General features: G+C 41.0%; 1 protein-coding gene across 2 annotated transcripts in view; it reads left to right on the forward strand.

The window, feature by feature from the left end:
* Positions 1 to 21,264, forward strand: part of unc5da (unc-5 netrin receptor Da) — a 305,716-nt gene that overhangs the window by 265,978 nt on the left and 18,474 nt on the right. For both annotated transcript variants that reach the window (XM_073871343.1, XM_073871344.1), the window contains exon 12: positions 16,476 to 16,647. In XM_073871343.1, coding sequence (XP_073727444.1) covers positions 16,476 to 16,647 — 172 coding nt within the window. The remainder of the gene's footprint in view (positions 1 to 16,475; positions 16,648 to 21,264) is intronic.

Consider the following 21,264-nt stretch of genomic DNA (forward strand, 5'->3'; position numbering starts at 1 on the left):
CTTGTGAAATCCAGCAGTCTGGTTAAAGCCGTGGGAGCAGGAATTATGCTATAGAGGTATCTCCAGCTCTGTATATAAAAGGCAGCTAAGTGCGACAGAATCTCTTGGGGCTCATTTAAAATAGTGTACCTCAATACTGTTAGTATGCTGGACCTGGTGTAAAAGCGACGCTGCTCGACGCCGGGGTGAGTGGTTAAACACAGCTGAGTCCAGTAGGTTATCAGCCAGATGTGCAAGCCTGTCACAAAGGGGAAAAGATGGCACCTGAAAAGCAACAGAACAACAAAGCAGGTGTTTGGTAGAAATGGGATTCCACCCCCATCAATTCATTCTCAGTTTGTTTGTCAGTCAGTTTCATTTTGTACCAGTCTAGTTTGTTCAATTGAGTCTATACACACATTACAGCTGTACTTAGCTGGTGTACCATTCACCCACAAATGAAAATTTGGTAATTTATTATTTTAACCCTTGTATTGTGTTCGATTTTTGTGACGATTTTGATGGAGCGGGTCAAATTGACCCGCATTGGATTCAATGCAATTCCTTAAATATCACATTATGAAAAACAAGAAGGAATTAGGTATGAGCAAAACCATTTTAGTATCAGTCTTTGTCACACATTACAAACACTTAAAATTAAAAAGTATGATTTTAAAAAAATGCATTTAACCACAATTTTTAACATGTTTGTTTTAACAAATGTTGCACAAAAACTGTTGCAACATTTTAGATTTTAAATTTTAATTCAACATGTTTTTTTTAACATACCTATGTTTAAGACATCCTAAATTAACAATTTAAAATTGCTGTAAAATGAAATGAAGGTTTTCTTTTTCTAAATAGGCTCATCTTTTGTTCTTGAGGATCATTGTACGAATTCAAAAAATCACTATTTACATGATGTGCACACATCAAGCATGTGCTTTCTGACTTCTTGCATTTTACACAAATGGTTCTTATTTTGGTGTCATGTTTTATGGGGCACAGCTGGCATCACCTGTATTCACCTCTGGATTTTCTGTGGGTCTGAATTCATCAGCTTTACATAGTATTTCATATACATTGAAAATAGAAATGATAGTTCACATTTACGTTTCTGTGTCTGAGGAAGTGTTTATCAGTACTAAAAAAAGTGAGGAAAAGCTCACTTTTCCCTTTCCAGGGTAGTAAAACACCAAAATATACGCAATAAATGTATTTAATTTGTGTCTATACAGTTGCCTTGGAACAAAGAAATATGGGTCAAATTGACCCACGAACATCAAAATCGTACCAAAAATCATTATTTGTGCTAAAAAAACCCACTTCAAAACACATCAGTGTATCCTAACTTTGCATGCATGTTCATGGCCCTAAATGAGAAAAAGTGACAAAATTTCTGGAAGAAAACTGTAACTTAAGTAGTATTTCATATAAATTGTAAATAGAAATAATAGCTCACTTTTACCATCTGTGTCTGTAAAAGTCTTTTTCAGTACTCAAAATAGTGAGGAGAAGCATTTTACCCCCATTTCAGGATAGTAACATAACACCAACATAACAACAAACACTAAAAATCTATATTTAATTTAGGTCTATACCATTGCTTTGGAGCAAAACAAAATCCGGGTCAAATTGACACGCGAACCTCAAAATCGTTACAAAATTATTTTGGTACACTTCAAAACATATCAGCATGTCTAAACTTTGCATGCATGTTCATGGCCATAAATGAGAAAAAGTCACAAAATTTCAAGAATAAAATCACAGGTTAACTGGTTGATCTGACAGCTTAAAAATCAAAACGGGTCAAATTGACCCGGAACATAATATGAGGGTTTTAAACATTGTATGTTTTTTTTTTGTCCTTTGCGATTACAGCTTATTCAGACTGGGGGTTTAAAGCTTCATAATATACACAAAAATAGCATAAAGGTTATGCCCAAAGGAATCTTATTGCTCAAAGTTTGTTCTTTTATAGTTTTGCTCCAGGGCTCGGAAAAACGCCATGCTCGATTAATTTTAATCAAAAATGCTCTTGAAATTTGGGAGCCTTTCTGATTGGTGGGTATGGCAAGTTGTAATGTCTGCAATGCTTTGCTAAATTTCACGTCTTAAGCTGCACGGAAAACAGGGCCGAGCCGCTTTCCTCCTTCTTTCCAAAGCGCTTGGGCGCTCCTGTGGCGTCTGCTATTCCAAAGCAACCTAAGTGTTGTTTGACATTGTGCCAAGCATCCACAAGCTAAAAAATAATTGGCACCTATATACAGTTTATATTGAAATCTTCAGTAATATTGACTTCATTGCAGACTTGGCGCATCTGAGACATTTTGTGACATTGACATTGAGATCTCTTTTGAAAGTTCTTCGACATTTTTTGAGATTTTATTATCTTTTTTCAGAAGAAATATCTGAGACACAGTAGACTTAATCAAGCAAAAATTATTTGCTCTCCATTTATTGTGTGTTCACACAAGACATGGAAGAGGCTGCAAAAAGCGCACTATTCGCGCATAGTTGGACGCTTGAACATTTTTTATTTACGTGCTTCATTCGCGCGTGAAATTCTAGTCATTTGAGACATTCACGCGTAAATTCGCATCATGGGAGGGGCTTATATAGCTCAAATTGAATAAACTTACCAGATTGTTCGAACTGCTTACTCACTTTCTTCCAAACAAGATCATTTTAAGTCCTGTAAAAGTACGAAAATGTCTCGTGTAGCGATGATAATTGTCCTCCATTGTTGTTTTGTTTTTCTGCCTTCGCTCACTTCCTGTAATCAGGTCACTGCTAGAGCAAGCTCCTGACTGGTTAACACGGTGCAAAAATTTGCCAAAGTTCAAATTTTTCAACATTCTGCGCAATCCACACCGTGACATTCGCACTTACCGCACCACAGGATGCCTATTCGCATTTTCGCATTGACTTAACATGTAAATCACCCGCGCTTGCCACCCCTTCCGTGTCTGGTGTGAAAGCAACATTAGTCTCATTCATGTTTACGAGAAATATACAGTTTTAATGAGATTTTATTGGTGATTTGTCTTTCTCATGGGTGATTTGTCTTTCTTACTACTTATCAAAAAGTAGTACGAATGAGTTTTAGCACAAAGTAAAATAAAAATATAAAATAAAAAAGTATCCTTTAAGAAATATCTATCTCTGTAATTGTAGTATCACGGCCGAGTACAACCCTGCCAGGAAAGTAATCTCTTTTTGCAAAATGCATTGTCCTGTTTACCTACGAGTTCTCAAAGCCAATACTTTAAAATAAAATGGTACTGCTTATAATGGCCTTAAAACAGTGCTGTATTCAAGAATTTAAGAATTGAAATCTTCTCTTTGCTTTGTTCTGTTGAGCCGCTTGGCTTTGGGATTAACCCTTCAAATATTTTCAACAAACTTTAAAGTTCAAACTAAAGCTGTAAAACTAAACAATTAGATCCACATCCACATTTAGACAGAAGACAGCTTTACGTTCTCCATCCCAGGTTTGATGGGATTGATGGAGATCAAAGGTCACGCGTGTTGCGAGACGCCTCAGCATCCTTTCGCCGCTCATAGATGAAAACCTCAATCTCAACAAACCACAGATGAAGGTTCCTGCTAGCTTACGATAAGCTGAAAACGGTTTGATTCTCCCATCTCCTGGCCAACACAACACCGAGCAGGCACCCGTCAGTCAAACGATAGACGCGCAGCCCATCTGTCAATCAAAGCCTACCCATTGACAGTCGTCGAGAGTGACGGGGAGAAATTCAATCCACAACACTGAATTTAGACCACAAAGCATCTACAGCAGGTGAAGGGAGCGAGAAGAGAGGCAGAAATCAATCCGCAGAACCTTTTAAATTTAGCCTCATGATCTCCAGAGTCCTCATAACTGCGGCTATAGAGAGAAGAGTCATGAAAAAAGATCAATCAGAGACTTTTTATTTGTTCGCTGTGATAGGATTGAGTTAGCTCAGACCTCTGGGCTGTTACGAAACTTAAAGCATCCCTGTACGCTTCCCCGCGGATTTACTTGGATGTCACACAGACCATTTGTAGCTCTAGGAAATAATTCACGATGTGTTAATGAAAGTACACTCTGATTAATGAACGCCACAGTTTCTCCGGTTATCATGCCGGACGGTGCGTTCAATAAATCAACCGGCAGAGTGTTTCCGTTGTTATTAACACTGCATCACAGGTGCCTATTTACATTTGATGAATCATGGGAAAATAGATAATGGGCGGAGCCTTGCCTGCTAGCTTGCTGTCACTTTAAACAGGGCGAGGCACACACTGCACCATTTAACGGCATTCACACTAACAGTAAGTGGAGATTTGAGGAGACGTGAGCGACAATGACCACTGCGGTTGTGATGTGGGTGCGTGCGAAGACAAAGCTGTAGCAATTAGCGTAAATGTAACAGAGAACATGTAATCAATCACTTGTATGATACTTTAGCTTGGTTTAGGCGGGATGGATGATATAATAGTAACTGTGAACAATTTCCCTCTCCTAAATTAGTTGTCCCTGGCAACATACAGGTATATCATTTCTAAGGAATTATGCATGGAGAGTCGCGTCAAAATGGTTAGCATTCCGCGCGAGTTTAATTCATGCAATAATTATCATTCGTCTTTTTCATTATATGATGCATCATGCACTGCTGCAGTGCAGTTTATATACAAATCATTTCCTCTCAGAATGTTTATTCAGAACAGCATGAAAGCTGATTTCTTTTTCAAATACAATGAAATTTTATGTGAACCTTTTCTGTATTTTTATATTTTGCTGTTATCCACAAATCACATCAACATGGCATCAATAATGGCAACCCCTATTATTTACCCTGTGCTGACTTTTATCAATGTTTTCTTTAGGACTAAACCCTTGATCTCGGCAATGCTAGCGCCATGTTGAAGTTTACAATACAGCATGCCCGCCATCAGAGTTTTATTCCTGTATAGCTCAGTGGTACAGCATTGCGTTAGCACCACAAAAGGTCATGGGTTCAAACCCAGGGAACACACCTTGAAAAAATGTATACCTTGTAAATGATAAACGCATCTGCCAAATGCATAAATGTAAATTGTAATGTTTATCACATGATCACTTGGGTTTACATAGGACTAAAGGGCCATTCACATTATAACAATAACGATAACTATAAAAAATATAGTTTTGAAAATCGTTTTATATTAAAGACAGAAGCGGCGTTCACGCCATAACTATAACGCAACAATAACGAACAATATCGTTGCGATCACTTCCTGGATGTTTTTTCCCCACCTGATGAATGATAAACCATTGAGAGCCAATCAAAGCTATTTGAACTTCAAGTATACGCGCACTTCAAATGACAGTGGAGAAGCTCAATGTGGAAGATCATGCCACATGCCATCAGGTATCTAGCGCTGATGCAGTTGCTGTGAAATTGACTACATAATGCTTTTTTCCCACCACACTGATTACGCCGAAAGGTTAGATATTAACTAAGATTACACAAACTAAATTCACTGTTTAGACACTGTTTAGGCAGGGCCGCACCATCTAAAAAAATCGAACACATTGTTTTCGCCTGTCCGTGCCGCTCAGCTTTGACTCAGGAAGTTTCTCAAATCCCATATTTGTCCCAAACATTAACGATTAACATTGGCTGCTAACGTATATTTTGCATTTTGAAGTAGACGCTATCTGACGAAGCTCGCCCTATTTAAGGGCGCACTCACACTATCCAAACCAAACCGCACTCGGGCGCGTTTGACCCCCAAAGCCTGGTTCGTTTGACTAGTGTGAGTGCTCTGTTCCGCGCCCGGGCGCGGATTGGTTAATCGCGCCGCGGCCGGGTTGCAGAGGTGGGCCGGAGCGCGGTTCACTTGGGCTCAGGCGCGGAAGGCTGTGGTGTGAGCGCAATCGCGCCTGAGCGCGATTCAAAAGGTGAAGACGTCAGTTGCGCGACCACACACACCTTCATCTGCCTCCGTAAAAACCTTTTGATGCGCGCAGCGGGGTTATGTGAATGTCCGCGCTGCGCACATGACAGATCAACTAAGCAATATGATGACATGTGAGCGGGGTGTCTGTAATCGCGCACCAAACGACTCCGAATAAAAAACACAGACCTATCATTACGGTGGGTTCCAGTGTTCAGTGAGAGCTTTACTTCCTGCTTTTTTCAAAACAATCGCATCTTAATGACGAAAGCGCGCCCGGACTCGGATCGATAAAAGTACAGTGTGAGTGCGTGCACATGGGGGAAGTAGGGAGGGGTGACATTCGCGCTGGGGCATGGTTTGGTTTGGTTTGGATAATGTGAGTGCGCCCTAATGTGCACTTCTGGTTTACGATACCTCAGAGTATCGCGACGGTGAGCTGCACGGCCAGTGTGCGCCCCCCTTTACGCTAAACGCAACGTGTTAAGGACATCTGCTGGTTACCCGCTGTGTAAATGCAAAACGAACAACATATTTACATATTCAGTGACATAAACAATTAAAAAGTTTTGTTTATTACAAGCAATATCCAATAAAAGTTAATGTCATTAAAGGCAAGTTTTGCGCAAGTGCCCTGCGCGTGAGCGAATTAGCATAAAGTTATCGTTATAATGTGGACGCCAATATAGGTCAGTTATAGTTAACGTTATAGTTATTGTTATACTGTAATGTGAATGGCCCTTAATTCAAGCTTTTCTGTAAGGGTGACAAATACTCATCCTAAGCGAGTGTCTTGGCCAAGTCTGATCTATGAGGGATAATTGTTGATATTGATCAGGCCATAATCCATGCGGCTCGAAATGCAATAAAGATACTTTTGTGGTGCTTCTCAAGGGACGGGTTTAGTTGATATTACAGTTGGTCTGTGTTTGTTTGTGTGTCTGTCCGTGTTTGAAGAAGTGTCAAGGAATGACAAAAAAATCATAAAAATCTTTCTAAAACGTTTGCATTTAAAAAGCGTCTTTATGTGAAATAAATAGAGGTCTTCCTTAGATTTACACAGACACATCAACATTGATGTTTCTTTAACCGTTTAAGATGCTTCAGCAAATATGAAACATTTTGTTCCATTAGATCGGCTTTTATTGGACCTGTGTGAACACTGTTGGGTTTCGCGTGTGTGAAAAGTTTCATTAAAGCTGTAAAATGTCATCTCTCTCTCTCTCTCTCTCTCTCTCTCTCTCTCTCTCTCTCTCTCTCTCTCTCTCTCTCTCTCTCTCTCCAAAATGACACATGCTTAGCTGCCTCATCAGTGTTAATTGGCTTTTTCAGACACAAAAGAGTTTGGATACAATGCCAATAGGTGCAGGGTGTTGGGCGAGAGCAAGTAATTACTTCATATAAATAAATCAACATGTAAAACAGTGCAGATGAAGTGAGAGAGATGTTCAGAAGCGTGTTAAGTGACTGGCCTGTTGACTCCGTACAGTGTCGACTGCTGTAATTGGACGACAGTTGCAAGCACGCTTCATGCTTTGAATAAAAAACCACTTAGATTTTGAAAGCAACACTAGATAATAATACTTACATGTTTGTGTGAAAGATCATTTGTTATTAGTGGTGGTTGCTAAGACAAGCATCATTATTACTTAGGTGTGTTTTACTTTGTTAAACATTGACCTGGTTGTGCCACGGGCGTACATCATACTTTGTTTTATTGTGTTTTATTAATTTACACTTTATTCAGTATTAATTAATTTTGGTCATTTGTAATTTACACATTTGTGTTTGTTTTGTAGATTTACTGTATCCATTTATTTATTAATTTACAATAAAACACAGCCGTGTCCTATGTACCCAACAGTTCTGTATCACCCCACAGCATTCTTAGCAACGTAAACATATCTGAGACATTCTGTTGCTGTTCACAGCTGGTCAGGACTAGTTTTTTTCAGTGGAAGGAGGGATTTTAGTGATTTTACTGCATGAAATAAGTGTTGATACTGATACAGGTTTTTTTTTTTTGCTTTATTATTTGTATTTTGTGGTGACCATAAAAACCAATAAGGCAGTGGTTCTCAAACTGGGGGATGTGAGACGGTGCCAGATTTTTATAAAATACATTTTTTTATAATTTTTGTGTATTTATTTTAGCAAAAAGCTGAAATAATTGCATTTTTTAAGGAATTTTGTTAGAGATCAGATTCAGAATGATTATCAAAACATACATAGAGTTTAAAATTAGTAAATAACGTTTTTGCTTCAGTTTTTTCATAAATTGGGTAAAATTAACATAAAAATTCTTAAAAAAAAACACTTTTTTATGCAAATATTTTTTTCTTAATTGACGAGATAACTCATCAATGGCGGGAAAAGAGTTAAAAACTGTTACAGTAAGTATGGTGGCACAAAATAAAATGTGGAGATTTTTTAAGCGGTTAAAAATGAGAACTATTTTGTATGTTTGCAGCACTTTGACCTCGGGCACAGTGTTTTCCTTTAATTCAAATGTTACGTTTTACAATGTTTTATGTCATCGTACACAAGGGTGGCCGCACGCTAGTGATGCGCGGGTTGGCTTTTTTCAATCCCGGGTCCTGCTTTTATGAAATATTTGGCCCGCCCCAAACCGCCCCGCACCAATGTATCTATTTTTACAACCGCACTGCTCCGCACCCACGACCATTAAAATAGACATACTAAGCATTTGTAATTAAATGAAAAGGGGCTTTATTTCAGCCTAAAACTGCATGAAAACAGCTATTAGATTACATTGCCCTGTAAAGCGGCAATAACATATGCTTACGAAACATAGAAACCAGCATGGTCATATTAATATAGAGATAGGATAATGATAAACATTTACAACATTTACAAAGCGGCGTTTTTTTATCTATTCACAAATTCCCTACCTTAATTTCTCCCACAGATCGTCTTTCATCTTTAATTTCTCCATTTGTTTTGTTGTTGTGGCTGGCAGCGGGAGCTACTTGGCGCTTCCGTGACGTGAGGCCAAAGGTTTGGGGATATCAAGCTACGTTGCGCAAGTTACGTTGCCACGTAGGCCTACGTAATTTAACCTTATCAAGAACCTAATAAAATATGGAAAAAAATATTTTCCAAAATATTTTGTATAGGCTATAGGGAATTGGACGCAACATACATGTTTTTTAATTTCGTTTTTAATGACCCGCCCCGCAATAAAGTTGCATCACCGCCGCCTGTTTGTCTAGAGAGCTTGCGACATCGTGTGGCTGGCGGTAGGTTCATTTTCATTGAACCAGACCTGTCAATCAATTTAGAAAACACACTGTAGGCGTTACCTTGTGTCGTCATCAGACAACAAATGAAAATAAACGGAGCAGCGGTTCAAATTGGTTTACAAGGCCACAGGGGTTTCTTTCTGTTTGACTGGCGCGTGTGAGGCTACAGACTGCACACACGTCTGTGCCGTTTACATTCAGGTCCAGTCTAGTTAAAAAGAATTGCTGCTTGCTCGGGTCGGACTCTGGTCTAATTTTGTCGGGTCATCTTAGGTACCCCGCGCCTTTCAGCCATGACTTATTCCACGATACAGCACAGCCTCTCGTACATTATGCTTACGTATAGTTGTGGTGAAAAAAGTTGATAAGTAAGAAAACAAGTTTTTTGACTGAAAGGTTAGAGAAACCAAAAATGTTTCTTCTATGACAAACCCTTTATAGCACATTTATCCTCAAGAGTGTATGCATCAGTATGTTTCTGGGCATCAAATCAACAACCTTTGCGCTGCTAACACAATGCCCTACCAAGAGAGCTACAGATGGGTTGTTGTGCTATTTTGACTTACAGAAAAATAGCTAACACCAGAAACCTAATGCTGTAAATATTACTCAGGACACCTTAGCAATTACATACCAACACCCCAGCAACACGATAACATGTTATTGTGCATAGTCAAATTTTTTAGAAAGCGTAAAAAATCTAGTTTAAATCTGCGTACAGTCCATTGATCCCAAACGGTAAATCATCATGTTTCTCTTGACAGCAGGTGTCTGCTGTATGTAATCTGCTATGTCAATGTGTTAGTTCTTAGCGGTGCCGCCCAGCCCAGCTCGATCCCCCCCTGCTGCAGATGACTAATCCTTGTTGAAGATCCACAGCAGTCATATCGATCGACGCTAACACATCCAAACTGTCTCAATATGTCACCAGGCTCCTCAGAAAGCACTTCAAACAACACCATCGACCCAGTGAACTCACACAAACACACACACACACATTCAGTGATCCACACCCAATCAAGTTCAGCTGCCCTCTGAAATCACCACTTCCATCACGAAGTACGATATATCTGTATTAGTGCTGAGTCTGCAAGCTTATCTGTTGTGTTTAAGTTTCTAGGAAGCACTGTGTGGCTACTTGGCATGACTTCATTGACAAAATCTACCTGTCTGTCAAGGTATCTCAGTGGCTGGCGGCCATCTTTATTAACTCAACTAATTTCAACATTAGCATCTTCGGGCAAAATCGATGCTCTTGTTTTGACACCGAGGCAGATATTGAGCAGAGATTTCCCACGAGCACCGCACGCTATTTGTTGCTTTGGTTTGCTTGGTTAATAGCGGTTAACAAAAAGTAATTGGGGACATTTTTAGTTAAAATAAACAATTAAGATAACATTCAGAGAAGTCTCTGGTAACCCTTATTATTCATTGTCTGTGTTGGAGCGGGTAACATCAGTAAAAGGTTAGCACCCTGAGCTGCAGCTCCCGTGAGGGGGCAACCACATCTAGCTACAGAAAGCCCTACAGAAAGATACCCCCAGGGGTGCCCGAGAGGGGGGGAGGATGAGCACCCCAAACGGACGGATTTCACGGTACCAGATATACGCAATGGATTTTCGACGACGACAGCAACCTGTTTTTGTGGCAAGATTTGTAAGAACCTTAGAGGCCTGAGGATCCACCAGGCCAAGATGGGCTGCACAAGGAAGCAAGTGGAGCAACGCACAGAGCCAGTGCTAAGCACTGACCCTGGTGAGACGGAGGAGGAGCAGGAACCGGAGTCACCCCACAGTGTCCAGAACCTCCAGGCCCAACATGCTACACCTAGCAAACCATCAGAACACCGTCGGGTTTTATGGCCTGCTGCAAACAAGGAGGCCGAGTGGCGGCAGTTTGATGAAGATGTTGAGGCAACTCTAGATGCATCATGCAGAGGAGAAGTTGATCAGCGACTGCAGTTGATGAGCACACTAATCATCACCATAGGCGCAGAGAGATTTGGCATCAAAGTACCGAAGGCTCAGAGCATCGCTAGACCAAACCGGAGAGAGACCAAGATCTCCCAGCTCAGGAAAGAGCTGAAGGCCCTAAACCGTCAGTATAAGAGAGCGAGCGAGGAGGAAAAGCCAGCTCTGACAGAGCTCAGAGACATCCTTAGGCAGAAACTTATCTCTCTACGGCGGGCTGAGAGGCACAGGAGGAGAGGCAGAGAGAGAGCTCGCAAACGAATGGCCTTCCTTGCAAATCCCTTTAGCTTTGTTAAGCAGCTGCTGGGGCAAAAACGGAGTGGGACCCTGCAATGCCCAAAGGAGGAGGTCAATCAGTACCTCAGTAATAAATACAGTGACAGCAGGAGAGAGGAGAATCTGCCCACCTGCAGAGAGTTACCCACACCACCAGAACCCTCTTTCCAGTTTAACATCAAGGAGCCCACTTTGGCAGAGGTCAGGGACATCGTGCGAACTGCACGTACCAGCGCAGCTCCGGGACCAAGTGGAGTGCCATATAAAGTCTATAAGTATTGCCCGAGACTCTTGGAGAGGCTGTGGAGACTCATCAGGGTAGTATGGCGGAGGGGGAAGGTGGCCCAGCAATGGCGTCATGCAGAGGGTATTTGGATACCAAAGGAGGAGAATGCAAATGACATCACGCAGTTCCGCACCATCTCTCTACTCAGTGTGGAAGGCAAAATCTTTTTCAAGATTCTTGCCAACAGGTTATCTGAGTATCTCATGAGGAATTCCTACATTGACACCTCAGTGCAGAAGGGCGGAGTCCCAGGTATGCCAGGCTGTTTGGAACATACAGGAGTGATCACCCAGTTGATCCGGGAGGCAAGGGAAAATCGAGGAGACCTAGCAGTCCTCTGGCTTGACCTAGCCGACGCCTATGGATCAATTCCACACAAGCTGGTGACAACAGCTCTGTCGATACACCATATTCCTGAGAAGATTACAGAACTCATAAGGGACTACTACAGTAGTTTCAGCCTGAGATTCACCTCTGGAACAGTAACATCTGCGGGGCACCGCTTAGAGAAGGGCATTATCACCGGCTGCACCATATCAGTGGTATTATTTGCCCTAGCGATGAGCATGTTGGTCCAGATCCGGCATTCGCCAACCACCAATCCGAGCCTACATGGATGATCTGACGGTCACATCAACATCAGTGACAGGGTGCAGGTGGCTCCTCCGCGGTCTGGAAAGGATTACGGCATGGGCAACAATGATGTTCAAGCCAGCCAAGTCCAGATCCTTGGTCCTGAGGAAGGGGAGAGTGGAGGACAAACACCGCTTTTACGTGGATGGAGTCATTATTCCAACAGTGTCAGAGAAACCGTGAAGAGCTTAGGGAAGATCTTCGACAGCACCCTAAAGGACAAGGTAGCGGTAGAGGCAGCCCACAGGGAGCTGAAGTCTTGGCTATCAGCGGTGGACAAGTCTGGCCTTCCAGGGAAGTTCAAGGCATGGATATACCAGCATGGTATCCTGCCACGTCTCCTGTGGCCACTACTGATTTATGAAGTCCCAGTATCGCTTGTGGAGGGTTTTGAACGCAACATCAGCCAATACCTGCGTAGATGGCTGGGTCTGCCGAAGAGCCTGAGCAGCATTGCTCTGTATGGGCACAACAACAGGTTGCAGCTGCCTTTCACTGGCCTGACCGAGGAGTTTAAAGTCACAAGAGCCAGGGAGGTGTTGCTGTACAGAGACTCTGCTGACAACAGAGTCGCTACCGCTGGTATCACGGTCAGAACCGGGAGGAAATGGCGAGCGCAAGAAGCAGTCGACCAGGCAGAGGCGAGACTGAGACATAGTGTCTTAGTTGGCTCTGTGGCAGTGGGAAGAGCTGGTCTAGGTAGTCACACAAGACCACGGTACGACAAAGCCCAAGGACGAGAGAGACGCCAGATGGTGCAGAGAGAGATTCGTGCTGAGGTGGAGGAGGAGCGCCTAAGTAAGACTGTGGCAATGCGCCAACAAGGGGCCTGGGTCAATTGGGATCATGCGGCTGTCAGGAGGATCACCTGGACAGAACTATGGAAGTCTGAACCCGCAAGACTTAAGTTCCTGATTCAGTCGGTGTATGATGTCCTCCCAAGTCCATCTAACCTACATACCTGGGGCCTAGCAGAAACTCCAGCATGCCCTCTGTGCCCGGCTCTTGGTTCCTTGGAGCACATCCTGAGTTGCTGCCCTAAAGCACTAGGAGAGGGGAGGTACACGTGGCGCCATAACCAGGTGCTGAAGGTAGTAGCGGACACCATTTGCACCGCAATCCAGGAGTCTAAACACCTAGTCCCAGTGAAGCACAACATCTCCTTTGTTAGGGCAGGGGAGAAACCTCAGGGAGTACGTAAGGCCTCAACTGGACTGCTAGCCACGGCCCGAGATTGGAAGCTGCATGCTGACCTTGGGAGGCAGTTAAAGTTTCCAGAGCACATAGCAAGGACGTCACTGAGGCCAGACCTGGTCTTAGCATCTGACTCAACAAAGCAAGTTGTGCTAATGGAGCTTACTGTCCCCTGGGAGGATAGGATGGAGGAGGCTTTCGAAAGGAAGAAGGCCAAATATCTGGAGTTGGTTCAAGCATGCAGAGAGAGTGGATGGAGGGCCCGCTGTGAGCCAATAGAAGTGGGCTGCAGGGGCTTTTTAAGTCAATCAGTGCATCGGGCATTCAGGCTCCTTGGCATCAGAGGGTTGTGTGAAAGAAGAGCCACTAAAAACATCAGTGAGGCTGCCGAAAAAGCCTCAAGGTGGTTGTGGATCAAAAGGGGAGAAGTATTGAGTAGCACGCTGCTTGGACACAAACCGGGGCCTGATCAACCCTGGTTGGGTCGCCAAGGTGAGAGTGTATGAAGATCAAAGACCCAAAATACCCTGACCTGAGTCCTTCACTGAAGATGTGTCCAAGCTGCACCTTTAAGGTGTTTTCAAATCTTCAAATCTTGCTTTGGTTTGCTTGGTTAATAGCGGTTAACAAAAAGTAATTGGGGACATTTTTAGTTAAAATAAACAATAAAGATAACATTCAGAGAAGTCTCTGGTAACCCTTATTATTCATTGTCTGTGTTGGAGCGGGTAACATCAGTAAAAGAAACATGGAAGAAGGAACAATTAATGGATAACAGCAGCACGTTTATATGATGAAAATATCACAGGAGTGAATCAAAATTAGTACTGTCATGTCGCTCTCATGATACTTTGATTTCATACGTCAATCGTTCTGCACAGCACCATATCCAGAAATAATATTGGAGCATCTAGCATGCCACTGTGTTGTTTTTTCTATTAAGTCATGCACAATGTGGGCTTACATCATAATACAGCATACCGGTTATACAACTTAAAGGGACACTTCACTTTTATTTGAAAAATACTCATTTTCCAGCTCCCCTAGAGCAGGGGTCCCCAACCTTTTTTCACCACGGACCGGTTTCAGCTTTAAAAAAAATTTGCGGACCGGGGGGTGAGATTGGGGGGGGTATGGGGGGGGGGTCGCTGAGTTGCTGTTCAAACGTGCTGAAAATCATCCTTTTCGAAATTTACGTTTTAAACGGAAGTAAAGATAACAACCATGCATTAGGAAAATTAATAATTGCTTTATTTAGGCCATAGTATATTTTCTATAGACGTGTAAAACCATATTTTGGCGGATTATTTTTTACTTTCATTGTTTTTTGCCTGCCCATTTAGTCTTAATAATTAATGGAACCTAAACGAACTTGGCTTGCTGTTCTCGAAGGCAGCTCGAATCTTGGTCGGGCTCGAGACCCAATTCCAAGTAACAGAATAGAAGAAAAATGCAGTGAAGAAGTAGAGATGCCAGAAGAATTGCGGCTGGATGCAGAGGCACGGAGACTCACGTTTACCATGATTAATGATGATTGACAAGTTTAGGTTCCTTTCAAACCTACGTTAAAAGAGTAGCCGTTAAAATATTATTAGCCTAATAGTTTATTTTGATCATGGTGCTACGATTGATGGATAATTCTGAAGTTGTTTTAAAGAAGAATACAATAATTACTTTAAGTCATTTGCGCTGTCACAGTTGAACGTCTCCGCATATGTACATCATTGCGACGTACATTTGCAAATGATTCACAAAGTCATACCTCCGCAATTCTTTGATCGATTGGGTTTTAGAAGTACTGTATGCTCAAACTCTAATGACAGCAATGTGATCGCTGATGCGCTGGTAGAGAGAGAGAGAGGCGGAGAAAAAGAGAGAGAGCGCGGCTCAGTTCAAAAGTGGAAATGATTGATGTTATTTGAAGTCGGCTCTTACAGTACAAAATACCCGATTAAGCTATTACGTGGCTATTATACACATTTTTTTGGGATGTTCTTGCGACCCGGTGGCAACTTGTCCACGACCCAGTACTGGGTCGCGACCCGGTGGTTGGGACCTCTGCCCTAGAGTAAAACATTTGATTTTTACAGTTTTGGAATCCATTCAGCTGATCTCCGGGTCTGGCGCTAGAACTTTTAGCATAGCTTAGCATAATCCATTGAATCTGATTAGACCATTAGCATCAGGCAAAAATAAGCAAAGAGTTTTGATATTTTTCCTATTTAAAACTCGACTCTCTGTAGTTATATTGTGTACTAAGACCGACAGAAAATTAAAAGTTGAGATTTTCTAGGCTGATATGGCTAGGGACTATACTCTCATTCTGGTGTAATAATCAAGGATTTGGCTGCTGTAACATGGCTGCAGCAGGCGTAGTGATGTTATGCACTGCCCGAAAATAGTCCCCTGCCATTAAAAGTTACTAAGGGGACTATTTCCGGGTGCTGCGTAATATCAATGCTGCGTAATATCGAAACTCTTTGGTTATTTTTTTTGCGCTATGCTACTGGTCTAATCAGATTCAATGGATTATGCTAAGCTATGCTAAAAGTGGTACCGCCAGAACCGGAGATCAGCAGAATGGATTCCAAAACGGTAAAACTCAAATGTTTAACTCTAGGGGAGCTGGAAAATTAGCTTTTTTTTAAAAAGTGGAGTGTCCCTTTAATTTCAATACATCATCCATGAACAAGATTTGTGAGTCCAATTAGATCGATTTCTATCGACAGTTTTTTACAACTGCCATCATTCCACATTCTTTACCAGCAACATAAGCCAGTGTTTTTGTTTAGCAACCAAAAATGATTGTGCCTTTAATCCATAAAGAAATAAGGAATAACACAAACGATTAATCATCATGAGCCCTCAATGCTAGCAGCAACACAAAACAAATTACAAAGTGGCTTTTAGCCATATTAATTGTTCTCTCTCTTTTTCTCTCCTTAGTTCTTTGTCTGATGAAGGTCAGGAAATTCTGCTGAGTCCAGAGGTAACATATGGCCCACCTGGCCTGAGCCTTTCCTGTCCTGCTGCTCTGACGATAGCCCACTGTGCAGATGTGAGTTCAGAAGACTGGAGTATTAAGCTTAAGAGACAGACCCAGGACAACAGCTGGGAGGTAAGAGTGCACAGAGCAGACAGATGTCATTGTGACCAAAAAGCACACTACAAAGTTTGTGAAATCCAGGCTTAAGTCTCATAATCTAATTATTATGGTGTTAGAACCATTATATGGGTGGGACATGGGTATATTATATGGGTCTGTTCACTTGTCAGAGCACCGTTGGTAAAATCCATTCCACTTGAGGAATGCCCTAATAAATTAAACTCGTTTCACGTTTTAACTCTTTCCACACAAGCGTGTTTTTTTAAGTTGCCAGTCAGTGGCAGCATTTTTTATAATTTTCACAAAAGTTTAGTGCCTTGCCGAAAATGTTCTTCTTTAAATATATAAACATACAATATATCAAATGAAACAACAGACCATCTGCTTTCAAAAAAAATTAACATTTTGGGGTGGTTTCCAGGACAGGGATTAGCTTAAGCCAGGACTAGGCCTTAGTTTAATTAAGAAATATAACTAGTTTTAACAAACATGCCTTACTTGTGTGCATTTTGAGGCAAAACAAAGGACACTGATGTATTTTAAGATATCTGAGTGCAATGTGTTTTCAGTTTGGACAGCTCTTACATTTATTTTAGTCTAGGACTAGTCTAATCCCTGTCCGGGAAACCGTCCCTTTATCCTACCTTATCCCCTCTTAAATATGAGTTTCTTCAAAAATACCAGATTTTGCATATAATTGCATATAAAGATAATTGCATTTTTGTGGAGGACTTTTGATAGAGATCAGATTCAGAGCGATGATCAAAACCAGACTGATCTCACGGAAAGTCGTGTTATAGACACGCAAAATTTGATCAATTTATATGTCTCCATGGCAAGAAATTAAGCTTTTTTCGTGCCTTGAGCACGAATGTCTTTTTCGTGTCACCCGCACGATTTTCTATAAATAGCTTTTTGTGTCCGTTGCACGGCATTCTTTTTCGTGTCATTTTATTTATTGTTTTCTAATTGTTTTTCCTGTTTTCTTACCATTGTCACTTGGGGTTATAATCACTTTCTGTTACATTTTTAGACATCCTAACCCAAACCCCAACTTTTTCCCCAACCCCAAGTGACAATGATTTAAAAATAGAAAAAAATGAGAATACATAAAATGACACGAAAAAGAAAGTCGTGCCATGGACACGAAAAACTATTTATAGAAATTTGTGCATGTGACACGAAAAAAAAAACATTTGTGCTCAAGGCACGAAAATTTAATTTCATGCCATGGACACAAATAAATTAATAACATTTTTCATGACTATCACACAACTTTTCGTGAGATCATGTTGATCAAAACATACACGGAGTTAGCCCTAAGGAGATACTTCCCGGTTTTATAAGTTGGGTATGAGCGCCACCTGGTGGATAATAGCGGAAATACATCATCGACATGGAGCAGATTTCTCTTTATTGATGAGGTAACTTGTCATTGGCGAGGAAAGAGTTAACTACAGCCTTGACTTTCACACTGCTCCTCAAATCCATTCCACTTGCCTCAATTAGAGTTCATAGAATTTAAACTCCATATCGTGTTTTCGAAAATTTCTTTTGAAAATACTTTCACTGTTGCACTGGGCCTCAACACAAAAAGATAAACAAAGTTTAGGCACCAGAATACAAGAAAATTGTATATTTTCCAGTAAATGTTTTGGACCCACCCACATTTTGTTGGGCTTCTGATGCCCATGGATGAATAGCATCAAAGTTTAATTTACATTATTGGTTTATTTACTTTAAAGGTGCAGTGTGTAATAGTGATGGGAGAAATGAAGCTTTTCGAAGCTTCGAATCAATTGAACCAATTGCTTCGAAAATCAATTCAGTTTTTCGAAGCAGTTCGAAACACCACACACGCTGGCGACCCCTGCTGGTCAAAATAGTGTAAAAGCAGATATGTCAAAACATTTGACACTTTTTTTAACAAAATAAAATCAAGATTTGTATTAAAATATGTTTAAAAAAATATTTAACTTAATTAAGACATAGTTAAAAGTCTATCATGTGTTTTTAGTTTTATTTAGGGCAAACAAATCATTAAAACTAACTACCCTTTTAACTATGCACATTTTTGTCATTAAATCTGTCTATAAACAAAAAGAAGACAAAATGGCAGTGTTATTAGTCAGAAGGATAAATGTTTTGTTTTATGAACTTTCATAATAAAACTGACCCGAGTTCACCTAAACATATTAGACAATGGTCATGTGATCAACTCTCCGTAGTGGTGAACCATCGGATTTTCGAAACGTTTCGAAACAGTTATGACGTAATGAAGCCTCGTTTGCTAAAATCACGTGACTTGGGCCAGTTTAAAACAAGGTCCGAACCACTGATTCAAAACAAAAGATTCGTACATTTTTCGAAGCCTCATGAAGCAGTGCTTCGAAAACGACCATCACTAGTGTGTAAATTTTAGCGCCATTTTGTGGTGAGGTCAAATTGCAAAAAAAATGTCTCAGTCCACTGCTCATTCCTCACTTTTTAAAAGCATAGAGAAGCTACGGTAGCCACCACAGGACAAACACGTCATCATCAGAGAAAATTTAGTAAGCAAAGTTTGTCCATTAAGGGCCACATTGTAGAAATGTGGTGGCACAAAATGGTGACTTCCATGTAAGGGGACCCTCTGTGTATATAGATGAAAACGGCTCATTTTAAGGTAATAAAAACATAATGGTTCATTATGAAAGGTCTTTATACACCACTGAATACTGACCTTTAATACTGACTGAAGACACGTCAAAGAATAAAATGTAAAGACTAAAGATATCAAGGTTATATTTTCACAGAATGTTCTTTATATTATGTAGAAAACCGTAAATCACAAAACAATGACTATCGACTTAAGTAACATATATTAGTTCAAAAAAACGTAAGTCATCATAAGGATTATTTAGATTTAGCAGGTCCTGGTCACGAGCAACAGCTGCTAATAATTCTTCTACTAAAATGATTTTGTGTTCCACTGAAAAAAATAGCATCATACAGCATTTACTGTACATTCTTGGTCAGCTAACCTTGAACTAACACTTAATAAACTAAATTAATCATGCAGTTTCATGAAAAGAAGTGGTAACTATAAAGGTGGAAAAGGTGGTGGTTAACCATAAAGAACATAAGTGTCATATTGAATTCGGATGTTGAAGGTTGCCGTCTGAATCAATACTTATGTTCTCTTTATTCTAGGCCGAGTTTACTAAACGTCGACTTCTATTGATGCGCTTTCCTCAGAACTCTGTGTGCTTTTTCTATTATCACAGTCCTTTTTTTCTGCCTTGATATTTTAATCTTCTTTATAGTCTGAACATCATCAAAGTTGTGCATGAGCTCATTGATGCAAACTGACCCTGGGGAAACCAGCTCTGTTTGTTTTTGTGCAGTTGTGTGTGTGTGTGTGCGACCTGACATTTTTTTCAGACTATAATCAAGTGCAGACAGTCTAATTCAAACACACATCACAATACCAATCAACTCTTTTCTTTCTGTGGAAGTGAGTCATTTTGACACTGTGTTAAAGACCCACAGACCTCTGACGGTTATGTTCGAAATAATGAGCTTTATTCCTCGCAGGCGTAATGCGAGAGCAAGTGAGAGACACGCAACAAGTAATGTCCCTACAGAATTGGGAATTGCACTGTTTTTGTGCGATTTTATGTGTGTGCGAGACAGAAAAAAAATACATTTTAATGTGCACCCACTGATTTGCTGGTAATAGACGATGCTTCCTGTGCGATGGCGTGTTTCTGTCAGAAATATCAAGCGCTTCAGCTTTTTGAATACTTCGGGTCGCTCCAGGGGGCAAAGTTATGCTTTGCTTTGGCTACATTCAGCCGCCGAAATGGAGACCCTGGACTCTGAATGCCTGCTGGCCGCTACAAACCCACTGTTCCTGACATTCAAATACCAGATGCATATAATAATATTCAAGCTGTGCCTCCATCTGTAGCGCTATAAAGAAAGGGGAAGCATAATTTCAGCTAAAGATCTTCACCTCTTTACATTGTGTATTTGCACTTTTCTGCTGACCAAGGAGTTTCAAAGAAAGCCAAACTGTGACAATTCCGGTTGCCAAGTAGCCTACACAAAAAGTTTTGAAGTTTTTTCCACCCACCGTTGGATTTAGAAAGGGAGAAGCCCATGCTGTTGGGTTGTAATTTGACCTATCCAAAATGATGGGTTGTTTTAACATTGTTGGGTCATATATAAACATTTTCTGGGTTAATTTAACCCAACTGGGGCTGGGCTTGTCCCTTTTGACCCAACGCTGGGTTGAATGCACAGAATTTTTTTGAGTGTAAGAAATTATCATTTGTACCGAGGAGGATGGTTTGTACAAAGTATATAGTGGCGGCTCGTGACTGCTTTTCCGTGGGGCGCAAATTCAAAAAATGTGTTCAGAGTGTCATGTGTGTTGCTCGTGTTTGTTGCATCATGTGAACCATGTGCATCACGTGTTTTGTCAAAATAAGTACCTGCTGCACACGCGTCAAAACCGTTTATGATAAAAGAGACGCTTACGTTCACAAAATATTATGCGAGTATCTGGCAAACGTGAGCATCTCTTTTATCATAAACCTTTTAGACGCTTCTGGAGCAGGCACTTATTTTGACAAGACACATGAT

Source organism: Misgurnus anguillicaudatus, chromosome 9 (genome assembly GCF_027580225.2).
Source record: "Misgurnus anguillicaudatus chromosome 9, ASM2758022v2, whole genome shotgun sequence".
NCBI classification, from domain to species: Eukaryota; Metazoa; Chordata; class Actinopteri; order Cypriniformes; family Cobitidae; genus Misgurnus; species Misgurnus anguillicaudatus.